This window comes from Saccostrea cucullata, unplaced genomic scaffold (genome assembly GCF_032062105.1).
Source record: "Saccostrea cucullata isolate Sc308-1 unplaced genomic scaffold, CSIRO_AGI_Scuc_v1 ctg321, whole genome shotgun sequence".
NCBI classification, from domain to species: Eukaryota; Metazoa; Mollusca; class Bivalvia; order Ostreida; family Ostreidae; genus Saccostrea; species Saccostrea cuccullata.
In genome coordinates, this window is record NW_026931624.1 from 262,390 (window position 1) to 276,080 (window position 13,691).

A 13,691-nucleotide genomic window follows, 5' to 3' on the forward strand; every position below is an offset into this window, starting at 1 on the left:
ATTCAATTTGCTTAGTTTGATTACATATAAAGTCAATTAAATTCTGTAATTTATACATAATTATTTTTTTAATTGTATAATACTTTTATTATTGTAGCTGTCAGGAGTTCCAGACTTGAAGAATGAATAAGTACAAAATGCATCAATTTCTACACAGGATATGCATACTTCTAAAACATTTCACATTTTTTAAAGCATTTATGTGTTATTATATTTATTTTTCATTTTGGTAAAGATGAAAGATTGTTTTTTCATATTCTAATTACTTGTTCTTGTAAATGTAAGAGGTTTCAATTTCCCAGAAAAGTTTTGTAACACAACTTTGTTTCCATTTATCTTTAAAATAAATTTCATTGCATTGTAGGATATCCGAGAGAAGCAGAGACAGGATTATGATGGTTTGTTTATTAATGTGGTTTGAGGTTTACATGTAAAATGAGTGTTATAGGATATCTTTTATTATTATATGACTTTTTTTGGTATTTTTTCAAAGGAAATAAAAAAGAGATATTTATATCCAAATAAATTGTTTTCGAGTTAAAAGTTTGCTGTGAATGAATGCATCATATAAATATTTATGAAAATGTAAATAAAGGATGGTTAGACATTTTAATTTTTTTCAATAAAAATAATCTATGAAGACAAAACACATTATTTGTGGATATTTTTTAAACATATGATTAAAAACACCACAAAACTAGTCACAATTGAGGACAACATGTTTGTCAATCATATTTTTTTAAAAATTTAAACGAAATTATGAAATTTTAGAGAAAATAATTTTTTGAATATTTTGACCTAACCCGATCAAAATTAAACTGATCCTGATCAAAATTTACACAAAATGCTAATTCATTGCCTCTTTACGTATTTAAATAAAGAAATATATTTTGTTGTCAGGTTCGAATTCAATAATTTTTATCCCTTATTACACCTAATCAGACTAGTGCTCTTGGAGAATGTTTACTTATTTATTTCCAATATTTTTACAATTTTGGTTGGGATCGTTTTAATTGTTATCGGGATTGGCAAAAAAATTGTCTAAAAGGCTTTTTCGTTTCAATTTCTGTTATAAATATGATCATCGAACAAGTTCTCCCAAGTTGTGACTGGTTTTAAGAAAGTTTTAACCACGACTTTATAAAAATATTTACAAATTATGTGTTTTATTTTCATTATTTTTCATTTAAAAATTTTCAATATCGATATCAAGCTTTTCTTTACATACATGTATTTTATTGGATATTCATGTGATGCATTCATTTACAGCAAAATGTTTACAAGAGGGCATCTAATTTGGATGTAAATAATTTTTTTTCATTTTCTTTGAAAAAATACAAAAAAATAAGATAATTAAAAGCTAATGTTGACCTTTCAATGCTGAAACCATTGTTTAAAAAGGTTGACCCAGAGATCTATAAAATAAAAAAATTGGTCTGGCATTCCTCCTAAAAAAATTGTTCTCGGAATTTTTAATAATATTTTTAATAATAAAATAGTTTTTACTGAGAAAATTCTTATCAAAAACTTTAGGTTTTCTTTCTTTTTTTTTTTTTTTTTAACAGATATTTCTTATATCATTCTTGATATTAAATTCACAAATTTAATATGAAGTTCACATATCTAATGCAATTAGGCATTCTGGACTCCTTGTTCTCCAATCTCCTTTGTCCAGAAGACATGCATACAGATAAAAAAAAAATCCTAAAATTCGTCTTTATAGTGTTTTAAACAAATGTGCAAGTGTTTGTCTGATTTATAAAAATTAAAACTACTCTTATTGATAGCTTTTTCTTAAAAAAAATAAATGACGCATCTATTCAAAGCAAATTCTGTGCTCATAATCAAGTACATTAATTGCAACCAATATCATCTGCATCCCCCCTTCGGACTATTGAATTACAACTTGATAGTCTCTCATGTACAATAATTGAAACTCGATTTCTACGGTGCATTTGATTTATCATTCTCTTAAAGATTTATGAATTATGTTTTTTTTTACGTTTAGGCTAAAAATTTATGATAAAATATAGTGGAATGAATTCCCTGATTTGGAGATATTTCCCTATGTTTTACTATTTTGAACATCAATGTTTTTACTAGGATTTAACTGTAAAGTCTTAATATCATATCCTAAATTATCTCCTTGAAGCAATCTTTTGAAATAAGAAACTTGTTTCTCATTCTTCGGTTCTGTTTCACATCAGGCAGATAAGAGTTCATTCAATACAAAAAGAAAATAAACTACCAGGAAGTAAATAAACAATTCAACCTCTGAAATATAGCTTTCTTAGGTTATTCTTGACACATTAAAGCATTTAAAATAGATCACAGATTAAACACATTACATATTTTCTTTCATCAGAAAAGCTTATAATCAATGATATGATTAAAGGTTTTTTTTGTCAACAAAAAACATATAAAATGAAAATACTGTACAGACTAAAATACTACATGTAGTATTTCTCGTCTCATGGTGGAAATTTTTCAAATGAAATTGTTTGAATTACATTTGCGCAAGGAAACACACCGCGTTGCCCATGTCAAAAAAAATCCCTGTCTCTGAGATTTTATTTAGTTCTTCAGAAAAATGAAAATAAGCATGCAACTTTTACACAGTTTTTAATGTAAAATCACCAAAATCGAAATACATGCATACTTTTTAATACATTTTCATGAAATTGTCCAAAAGAAAATAATTTGCAATTTTTGATGAAATCGTGTGCTAAGACACCTCCAATATTCCCCCCGTCTTATTTGAGCCCAGTGTGTATTCAAGGTGACTTATTTATTACACAAGTTTAAAATGACATTGCACTTTTTATATCTGTCTCCGTTATTCTGTGTATGGAATTTATTAGCGATGTCCTTAGTCTCGTCTCACCATCATCAACGTTCCTCTCACCTCAGTCCCATACGCGATTGGGGGATCCCAAGGCTGCTCCCAAATTTCTGAGTCCCACGGTCCGTTCAGGCATGCGTCGTGGCAGTGATTGTACCACCAGCCGCTTCCTCCGTGTCTAAATACGCAGTGTCCCGGATGTCTGTCGTTGTCTCTATCCCATGTAGTAAAATACATGCCATTAAGATTGTTTATTTTGTCATTAGGAAGTAGCATTCTATCACCTACAGATTAAAAAAAATCAATCTCTTAATTTTGGGGATTTAAAAAAAAACAACGGTCGAACGTCAATAAAATGGACTTCATCCTGCAACATTTTTTTTTAAAAAGTACACACCAATTTCAGCTATCAACATTGGTCTTGAGTTACAGTTTAATCAAAAAAGAATAATGTTACTTTAGAAATATCTATGTTCGATAAGTTATTATTGTTTTTTTTCAAATTTCATTTTAAAAAAAATCCATATTTAAAAAAGTCAAAACAGTTTGTTTATTCAAGTATATATTTTTTTGTTATTCAGGTTCAATCAAGGATGTAGCAAAATTTCTGTGTGGTTCAATACACCGTGACTTCACATATTATTTGTTATTTGCAATTCATGAACAAGTAAACATGCATCATTATTAACTCAGCACCACCCGCTGTGTATATGGAAATATTTACATATATATATATGTACTTTATTTCCCCATCAATGTTTTGGAGCAGTTCCAAAATAACCCACGTGCAAGGCGGGACAAACAGCTAGATAAAAGCAGAGCTTGGAGCACGTGGATTGGCGGAATCAAAGCGTTCATGCTAATTATCACGCAAGCCAAACGATTGATCACTTCATGAAATCTAAAAATAAGACAGTTATTCCTTAAATGTGCACACGGTATGCCAACCAATCAAAAGGAGAGTTATACTTTATGTTATGAAAATATAAATGAATGCCTTCCCATTCCGTGTATTACTTCCCATTTCCCTGTCAGTTGTTTGTGGTGTACATGTTACCAGTCACATACCCAGTGTTCCAGAGGCCGGTCCACCCAGAAAGAGTCGATATTTCTCTGCTTCATCAGATACAGAGAACCTATCATACAACTCGTACAGCGTTGAACCATTTACCAGAGTCATGGAAACGTAGAGGGAAGAGTCGTTTCCCTTTGTCAATTGTTGAATTGGGTCATTTCCTGTTCAAAGATATATTCAGAATTCAATAAAATAATAGAGAATTACAATACACTGTTTGTTGTTTTATACATATATATATACCATTTTATTCCTCCAATTTTTCATCATATGTACACATCAGCTGAACTATGGGAATATAGTTATGTCTGTTCTTCCTTTTTTTTCGACTAGAGTATGTTTTAAGGACACACCAAAGATTTGAGCAGCAAGGAATCGCCTGGCGAGACACGGGGCCTAGATTTTTAAGATTTTATCTGAAGGATCCGCATCTTCCATTTCATAGTGCCGAGTGCATGGCGAAGGAATAGTTGCTACCCATTTTTTTTTTTTATCGATTTAGGTTAGTCGCAGCTGGGATTCGAACTCATAACCTTCTGATCACGGATGGAGCGCTCTACCGACATTTGAAAGTCTGATTTCCAGTTTATTATCTCTGTGATGAGTAAGTTGAGGAAAAAGAACTGACTTAGGAAAAAAAAAATCCCGAACCAAAAAAAAATCTTGCAACGGGCCATTAAACATATACCCTCGGGAATTTCGGAGGTGTTACAAAGTACCAAGGATGAGTCATCATCCCATAAGCTTTCATCCGTTCACATCGGCCTTGAACCACATTTATTGATCAGATTCTTGGAGAACGGTTTATTCCCACCTAGCCGAAATTCTGAAATTCTTATACCCATCTAGACAAAATTTTGAGTGGTCACCTGTGTATGGTCTGTTTTAGACTTATTACCGGTTACATATTTAACTTTACTTGAATAAAAAGAATAAAAAAACTTTCCTGCAATAGGTAAAATTTAACTTTTCCCTACAAATATAAAATCTAGAAGAGAATTAATGTTCGAATTTGAAGTCTCTCAACTTACCGATCCAGTAATCTTCCTCAGGGTTACCGAATGGATTCTTAAACTCATCCCATGACCTATTAAAGTCCACGGATCCAATAACACGTTTTTGGATTGCCTGTATCATTTATAATTATATATTACATGTAGGTATCATTATTAATGTCGGCTTTATAATCACATAATCAAGATTATTGTAATCATTACACTGGCTTGAATAAATGTTTCGTTATCTCCATATCCTTCTTCATGTATAATTTTTTCTCATTAATCATTTGAACCACACAAACAGATTATAACTAACTCATAACGTCGTGTTTTAAATAACAATTTGTAAAGTAAATGCAATTTTTATCAATGAAACGGATGCTTATTCAGAGTTTCATGACACATTGCCTAGTACTTATTCCCCAGAACGACTTTCGAGGAAAATTGTATAACAAAAGTTGATATTCAAACGATTTTTAGATTATACATATTTTGAGAAATTATTCTCTATTAGTACTTCCTTCAAATGAAAAAAAAGGCTGTTTCACCAAAACATATAATTGCATCATTATAAAGGAGGCAGCAAATGTTTGTACTGAGGTATTACAATTATAGAAACAAATTTTTCTTTATAACGCAAAAGTATAGAATAGTTCCATTAGAGATTAACATATAACATTGGATGTCTTGGAGGAGTAAGCATCCCCTATATATCACGTGATAACTTTATAAATAAAAGAGAATACCGTCCACCCACCGCCCTGCGTCTCCATGTCGCAGAACGCCCTAACCGGAAGTAAGGAATCCCTTTCTGGATAAATTTTGTACACTCCAGATTTGTATGGACCATTTTCCCAAATATCTTTACAATCCATTGGTAATTTATCTAAAATAGAACAAGCTTAAGGAATAAAAAGAAGAGATTGCTGTTATATAATAAAAATGTGTTTAATCTCCAAAGATCGTCAAAAGTAGAAAAAAAAATTGTATAGCATTTTTTTATAACAGAGATTAAACCCTAAATTTTATTGATATCCTGCGATGCAAATTTATTTGAAATTCTCAATCTTTCAATCTGTAAATATATTTTTTTTTAACATAAATATCTTTTTTTATTTCTAGATTTACAGTAAGAATTCTTTTCTGATTTCTGACTAAATGAAATACACAGAGTAAATTTGCTGATGTATTTTATGTTTTTAGAAGGAAAGGTTTTAAAACACCATTTTTTTTCTTCCCTCTGTTTAAATTCAAAACCTGAGTTTTGAATCTAGAATAGACTTTAATTATGGCACATCAGCGACACTGAACACATTTTTTTCTCTGCTTCTAAAGTTTACTACAGGATAATGTAGACTAGTTAAAATAAAAAAAAAATGATAAAGAAATGTAACCAGAATTTATAATAAAACTCATTAGAAAATCAAATAAAAATGATTTTCCATACAGACTACAATCTTGTTTGCTTTTAAAAGCTTCCAATCTTTTTGCGGAGACAAAAATCATTAAAACGTGCTTTCCTCGTGGTCAAAAGTCAAAATCGTTTTCTTTCCGTTTTGTTTGTATTTTTCTTTGACTACTTTTCCAATAGAGAAAAATAAAGTCTAATTTAGTTATTCTACTTAAGTTAAGTTGACAGCATCATAAGACAAATGCATATGGTAATTGTTTTTATACAGAAAGTAATCATTTAATATTTTGAGAAAGAAGTAGGCATCCCAGAAATTGGCAGTAGTAATTTTCATTATTTTTACATAGAGAAAAATAGAATATCATTGACAGGATCTTGCATCTAAAATAAAACGGTAGAAATGAATCTTCTTGATATACTTTCTTAATAACATTGTATTTTCTTTTATCTATAAATGTTTCTAATAATTTTATATAACAAAAATGTATTACAACAAGTGGGATTGCAAGGGATGTTTTTTTATGCCAAACATGTTCATAGGGCGTTGTTGCAACCACTATTGAAATAACGACCACTATTGAAATAATTATATCAATAGTGGTTGAGAGTGCATTTCAATAACAAGCATTGTTAGTAACCACTGTTGAAATATGACCACTATTGAAAAAATTATATCAATAGTGGTTGAGAGTGCATTTCAATAGCAAACATTGTTAGTAACCGCTATTGAAATACGACAGATATACATGCAGGCAATAAAAAGCATTTACATGCACGAGGGACAATTTCTAAAGGTTAATTTCAATTCCAATGCCTATAGCTCACAAATTATGTTAACAAATGACAAGTAATCTGCCTACTGGAGTACACATTTACCAATTCAAAATGCACCTGGGAAATCTCAAAATTTTGGCTTTTTTTTCTAAAACTTAGACTTTAGTTGCAATCATACAGCCCACTCCAAGACCCGAGCAAGCAGGATTAAACACCCAATATTCTGTAAATCAATGTATGCCCAAATTTAAATTCACCTATTAATATGGGTCAATTCACATGTCCTCTGAAATACACACTTATTTCTACGCCCTGCTGCTTTTCCTCTGCAACTGACCACGTGTCCTAGTTTTGCATTTACAACTCTGTATATATGATAAGCATAATACTGATACCTACAGATTGGACTTCATTTTTTTTTTCAGATGTTATTTTTTCTACTCTGCAATTGTGTCCCATATTTATTCTTATCATTTTCTACATAAAATATCACATCAAACGGTGGATATCTCAATTTTTAAAAATTTAACCGGTTCTTAAGTATGAAAATATCCTCTGCGATCTGAGTGACTTCTGCAGTATTTCATATATAAACACGTTACAGTACCTTGACAATTTTCCCCGACATAACCTTCGATGCAGTTACATTTGTAACCACGTGCTCTGGTCTTATCTGCCTCACAAGTTCAATTCTGACAATCATGTTGATCACATACTCGGACTATAAAAAAAAAATGGGGGGACATTAGAATATTAACACACAAATTAAGACAACACGTCTCCTACATGTACATCAAAAGTTCAACCCTGGACGGGGATATCCATATAATTGTGAATATCTTTCTGCTTTCTTTATTATGAATAAAGAAAGCATAAAGAAATTAACATTTATATTGATATATGTTACTATACTGCTAGGAGACGGATGTGTATTATATATATATATATACCGTAAATCTGGAAGATTTTACGTCGATTTATTTTTGAAAATCTTGTTCAAAAAGGTGTTGATTTATTTTGACGTTTCAAATTGTTGCGAATTGTCATTGGCGCTAAAAATAAAAAGCACTTTAAATTTTCATAACAGTTTATATGTTTCACATAAGTGAGCAGATTTAGAATACCATTAATAGATACCCTGCAATGTGGCCAAAAAATTCATACTCGCTCTGGAACAAATTTGAAAAATACAAAAGGAATTGCACTGAAAATAACTTTTGCTGGAGCACCAGGTTTCTTAAAACCGTTGTGCACTTTTTCGTGGTTTCTCTTAATGTATAATATGGCTGAATCAAGCCACTTTGCACTGAGTTCATCACCAGTTTTTAGTTTCGCTGCGACTTTTTAAGCATACCACGTTTCAAACTGTTCACCCATGTGGTCTTTAACAATCTTTTGAACACTCAAGTCCATTGGTTGCAGTTCTGAAGTACAGTTCGATGGGACGTACACATAAAAAAGACCCAGTTTTTTTCATTCGATCTCTAAATTCCTCGGAAAGCTGTGCTCTAAAAAAGTCTAAAATGATCAGAGCCTTTTGGCGCAAAGGCAAGTCTAGTTCATCCCTCACTTTGTTTACGTATGGTATGATGATCTTGTCAAGATAACGGAAACTAGTGTCTTTGTTCGCCCAATAATTATCTGTGTGAGTAACGTCCCAGTCTCTAGGAAAATTATATTTTGCATGACAAGCATATGTCTTCCATTTATAAATTACTTGCGGTGGCAGAATATCTGCGTTCAAAGCCCAGGCCATAACTCCTATAATTTTTATAATATGAAGTATTGAGTAAGATGCATTGCTTTAAATAAATTAAGCATATTAATTATGATTTAAGAATTGTCATTCGCAATTATATAATTATTCTTACCTGTGATCTCACGTTTGTCGTCCAAGCCAACGATGTTTATTTTGTCACACCCCTTCTCCGCCATTGTCCACCTTCTAATAGGTAATAGCTGTACACCCGTGTGATCAAAATGAATTACCAGCTGTGGGGAGATTTCATATTTTGCAACAAGCTCTTCGATTTTACTGAGAAAATTTGATTTGAGTTCCTCTAAGTTCTTGATTTCAGGTTTAGCCGTACTACTTCCAAGTCGTTTTACCATATTCATTCCTTTCAATAGCGAGAGTGCCCACTGTCGAGTTATTTCAATGCAACCCCCATTTTCTGCTAACAGCGTTCTGTCTTCGGCTAACACAACCCTTTTGATATGGCACGGATTATTCGACTGTTTATTGTACCATCTGCATCTATAATTTCTGTCACTAACTCCTTCACTTTCTTGTCAAGATCGTCCCCCAACATTAATGGCCGATCCCGTTTTTCCTTGGTAGTTCATCAATATCAAGATTTAATTTCCTGTTTCGAACAGAAGTGTAAATTTTTTTGAGATGTCGAACGGTAGATTCTTTTAAATTTAATTCTCCGAAATGTTTTAAAATTTTTGGAGTTCCTTATTCATTGGCATATTTCGCCACTTTGGCTCTCATTTCTTCATAAAGTATCGTATATGATCCTCTTTTTTGCTTCGTCGGGGTTTCTGTATAAAAGAGAGTGAGTTCCTCATTGTCAAGCTTCCGTGCTAGGGATTCCTTGTTTGGACTTTCAGATAAAATAACTGGCCTCTCTTTTTTGGTAAAATAATTTAAATTTAACAAACTGCCTCACTCAGACAGTGCCTATCTACCTGTCAAACCATCGGACGATATTGAATCTAGCGAGGGCAATTTACACGCACGTGCAATTTTTCTTGTACTGTATAAACAGGTTTCTGAAATTACCAGTGCTTACGAACACCTGTACACTGAGTTAAAAATAGATACCAGCTTTCCGACAGCAAAATTTGGGTTTACATTTTTTATTGTTGATTTATTTTTACGAAAAATATTTTTCGTAGTTAAACGCACGTCTCCACCAACTAGGAACGCAAATGAAAGACCAAGAACTTGCCGTTCGCGGGTTAGCACACCCAAAAGGACCGTCAGATTCTCCATCAGCACCTGTGCAATCGACTCGGAACTGCTTTACAAACTGCTAAATAAGCATAAAATGCAAAAATTGTTTGCAAAATACTGAGAGGAGCTGGTACTCGTAAATGACATCCGTACTTTGGAAATCCACTAGGGCGGAGAGGTAGGAAAGGACATAAGGATTGGTAAAGACGTATGCCTGTAGAATTTAGAGGCGACGACAATGATATCAACTTAACTTGTCAATTTGGAACATAAGACTTATTTGATGTTTATCACAACCCACACTAAAATCATTTTTAAAAATTAAGGTTTAAACTGAAAACAGATTTTCATGTTTAATCTGAATATGCGTTTCTTTTTTTGTTTAGTGTATTTGTCTTGATTTCTTTACCAAATCTGAAGAAAAGAAACTTATTTTATGAAAATAAATTGGCCGTTGAATGTCCATATCAACATGTGATATTAAACTTTTCTTTTATTGAGCAGAGTTTAAGAGATTGCTTTTTTAAACGTATCCTTCAAAGTGGTTGACCATGAATGCACATTTTACGCATATTAAAGTTATTAAATGTAAAGAGTTTGGTGTTGTTTGGGAAATTTTTCCTTCCGATTTCTTTACACATTTTATTTCAAGGTACATTTTATAATAACTTTTGAAATATTTTATGGTAGTTGTCAAATACTGACCTTTCAGGTGTATGATCAGAATCGTTATAAAAGCTGAAAAGCTCACTGCCAGCAATACTCCAAGCATGATCGAAATAATCATACCCTTTCTAATTCTAGTTTTATTCTCCACCGCTCCTATGATAGAAAATATCTTAAGATACACCTTTGTCATACACTAGTACATGTACATTCGTTGAGAATAATTAAAATTTGCTTCGTTTTTCAAAAAATCTTTCATGAAATATCATTCTTTTCAATTTAACAGTACTTTCTTACCTAATGTATGATTGTCATCTTCAGGACTAACAGAAGACATTGTTACAGACGTTAGATGAAGTGGATCTTGTTTATCTGATTTAAAATCTGATCAACTGTCCTTATATACTGTCTCTATAAATAAGTATACAGCATGTACATCAAACAGAACAAACAAAATATTTCTCTTTTTTGTAAAATAATTATTTTGTTTTGTTAAATAAAAAATCACCTTTGCTGCTACTTTTTTTTTAAAAAAAAATATGGAAAACAATATTAAAAGTACAGAAAGAGACTTGTTATGTAGTGTTGTTAAATGGTGTACTTTAAAGTTATATAATTGATGCCTTTTGATAAGATTATGACGTTGTAAAGGTGTTCAGGTATCTGGACGCTTCACATATCCGGACAAATGACTCGAAACCAAAGCGTCCGGATAAATGAGGCTCCACTGTATATAGAATCGGTATGGTTTTTAACAAAGTACTTATGTAGATGAGCAATACAAGATACAAAACAAAGTATTGAGAAATCAGTTTTTATGATATCAAAAGCCGTATATTTTATTTTTTTCGAAGAATGGCTGTAAAGATATTGAAAAAAATCATACATTCAGCTCTAACTGTCTATTGAAAGAAAATATAATGTTAGACATTCATAATTAAAAAAAAAATACGAAAGTTTTTCCCTTCACGGCAGGTTATAATCTAATTTTGTTAGTATTCTGGCCCCTGATTTGTTGATCAGCATAAAAGATCCCAAATAATTTTTGTATAAAGTGATTAAGTATAGACCATCCCCCAACCCCCCGCAAAAAACAACAATATTATCTGTATCCATTCAATCCTCAAACGTCATGTCATTCTTTTTTTAAAAACCTACCTTTAACTTCAGACAGTAACTCTATTTAATCACATGTAAAGAAACACCATGGCTGCTACGCCTTTGCTGCATTTATTACATGTACGTACACTCACTTCCTATCACTTCCGTTACTAAGGTTTTATTACTGAGTGGAAGTACAGTATGAAATAATGAAAAGCAACAGAATTTTACACCAATGGTTGTTTAAGGATTTTAAAATGAAAGTATAACGAATTTCCCTATTTTTAGGCTAAATTATTTGAGTATAACCAAACCAAATTATACTCGAATGATGTAGCCAAAAATAAAAGTCATAAAGCTTTTCTGTGAAAGGTGGGCGCTTAAAAGCTATAGAGGATGTACCTCAACCTTAATGCACGTTTTGTAATAATTTTTATATGTTTACAAATTCCGTACAAGTTCCGAAAAAATAATTTCACTATCGTTGACTGAAAAATCAAAAGTTATAATTACTGAAATGACATTTTGAAGTTTTTTTCTCCTTAAAAGGAATTTGGATTATATTCTTGCACGAACATAACTAACCCTTTAATTCATTCTGACAACATTTTACCTTCACAGTGCATCAATCTTCTTACATACGATGAAACATCAAGAGTACATACCGAAAAAATTGGAGATTTTGCACAATTTCTCATATTTCTAATAAATTCTTCAACTGTTATTAGTATTTTAATTCTTAGAAGAGTAGTTTATCAGAGAACGCGTAAAGTGTGCTCACAAACATGTTAATATACAGAATTGTAAAATTTATCACAGGATTTGGAGAAAACCGGGGAATTATGCTAGACTGTGTGGATAGGAATGTTGTACCTTCCATAACATGGATACTTTTTCCAAAGTTTTCCAGTGAACTTTTTTGGAAACTAAGGCATTCCCCCTAGATTTTTCAACTTTAGAAACAGCATATGATAAGTGATTGTGGTGTCCGAGTGGCGAGAATTTGGGAAAAAGTTAGATGTACGTTGTTATGAAGCTACTACAAACTGAATTTATCATTGAGTCAAATGCTGACTAACGTTTATTATACTAATTGTTAGTCCATAATTTATACATTGAACTGAAGACGGATTTTCCTGTTATTTCCTGATCATGACAAGGAGCACTCGGCGGGTGTGACCGGTCAGCAGGGGATGCTCACTCCTCCATGGCACCTGATCCATCCTCTGATGTTTCGGAGGTCCGTGTTTGCTCTGCAATTATTTTGTATCCTTTTATGGACTTTGAGATTGAATAATGTTTGTTGTCTCCATATCCTTCTGTAAAGCTTTTCGATTTTTCGTGGTTCTTTAAGACTAGTAACTATGCGGAAATTTGGTAAAGTAGTTCCTATTGCCCTGAAACTAGTGAATTTGGATAAATTGTTTTGTTAGAATGATATCTTGATACGCAATTGCAAGCTTATGAATCCCTCCAATTCCCACGGGCAGGTAAATATTCCAATCTCAATTGTATAAAGAGAGCAGCAGCATTGTATAAATTCTAAATATTTTAATTTGGTTTCATAAACTGTGGATTTCTTTCAATATCGGACAACGAAATGCTTTAATGAAGAAAAGGTGCATGTCTATCAACTTATTTGCCTCAATTTTAATATTTGTACGTTGGCAATAAATTCATTGAAAATGATTTCATGTCATAACAACAAAAGTCCTACGCAGGGGTAATAAGAAAGCATACAAAATATTCTAATGCAATTGTTTTGTAAAACACGTTTTGAACGGCCAATGCACTGTCGTTTGAAGCAAAAAAAAAAAACCATTAAGGAGAGTGAAAGTTTTTCATTGTGACGTCATGATGGA

The 13,691-nt window shown here is 31.9% G+C and overlaps 1 protein-coding gene across 1 annotated transcript; it reads right to left on the minus strand.

Moving 5' to 3' along the window:
• Positions 1-2,741: 2,741 nt before the first annotated feature.
• LOC134233156 (fibroleukin-like) lies at positions 2,742-7,815 on the minus strand. The gene is made up of 5 exons (XM_062715151.1): positions 7,708-7,815; positions 5,673-5,801; positions 4,949-5,045; positions 3,911-4,078; positions 2,742-3,126 (listed from the first exon to the last, which is right to left on the minus strand). Exons 1-5 carry the CDS (start codon positions 7,801-7,803, stop codon positions 2,870-2,872), a joined length of 747 nt encoding a protein of 248 aa, XP_062571135.1. The 5' UTR covers positions 7,804-7,815; the 3' UTR covers positions 2,742-2,869.
• Between the last annotated feature and the right edge of the window lie 5,876 nt (positions 7,816-13,691).

Excerpts from the sequence above, each read along its gene's own strand:
- LOC134233156 (XM_062715151.1), bottom strand. The coding sequence starts at position 7,803 with ATGATTGTCAGAATTGAACTTGTGAGGCAGATAAGACCAGAGCACGTG. Across the intron at positions 5,802-7,707 it reads TGTCGGGGAAAATTGTCAAG|ATAAATTACCAATGGATTGT; the intron begins GTACTGTAACGT and ends GTTCTATTTTAG. Across the intron at positions 5,046-5,672 it reads CGACATGGAGACGCAGGGCG|GCAATCCAAAAACGTGTTAT; the intron begins GTGGGTGGACGG and ends TAAATGATACAG.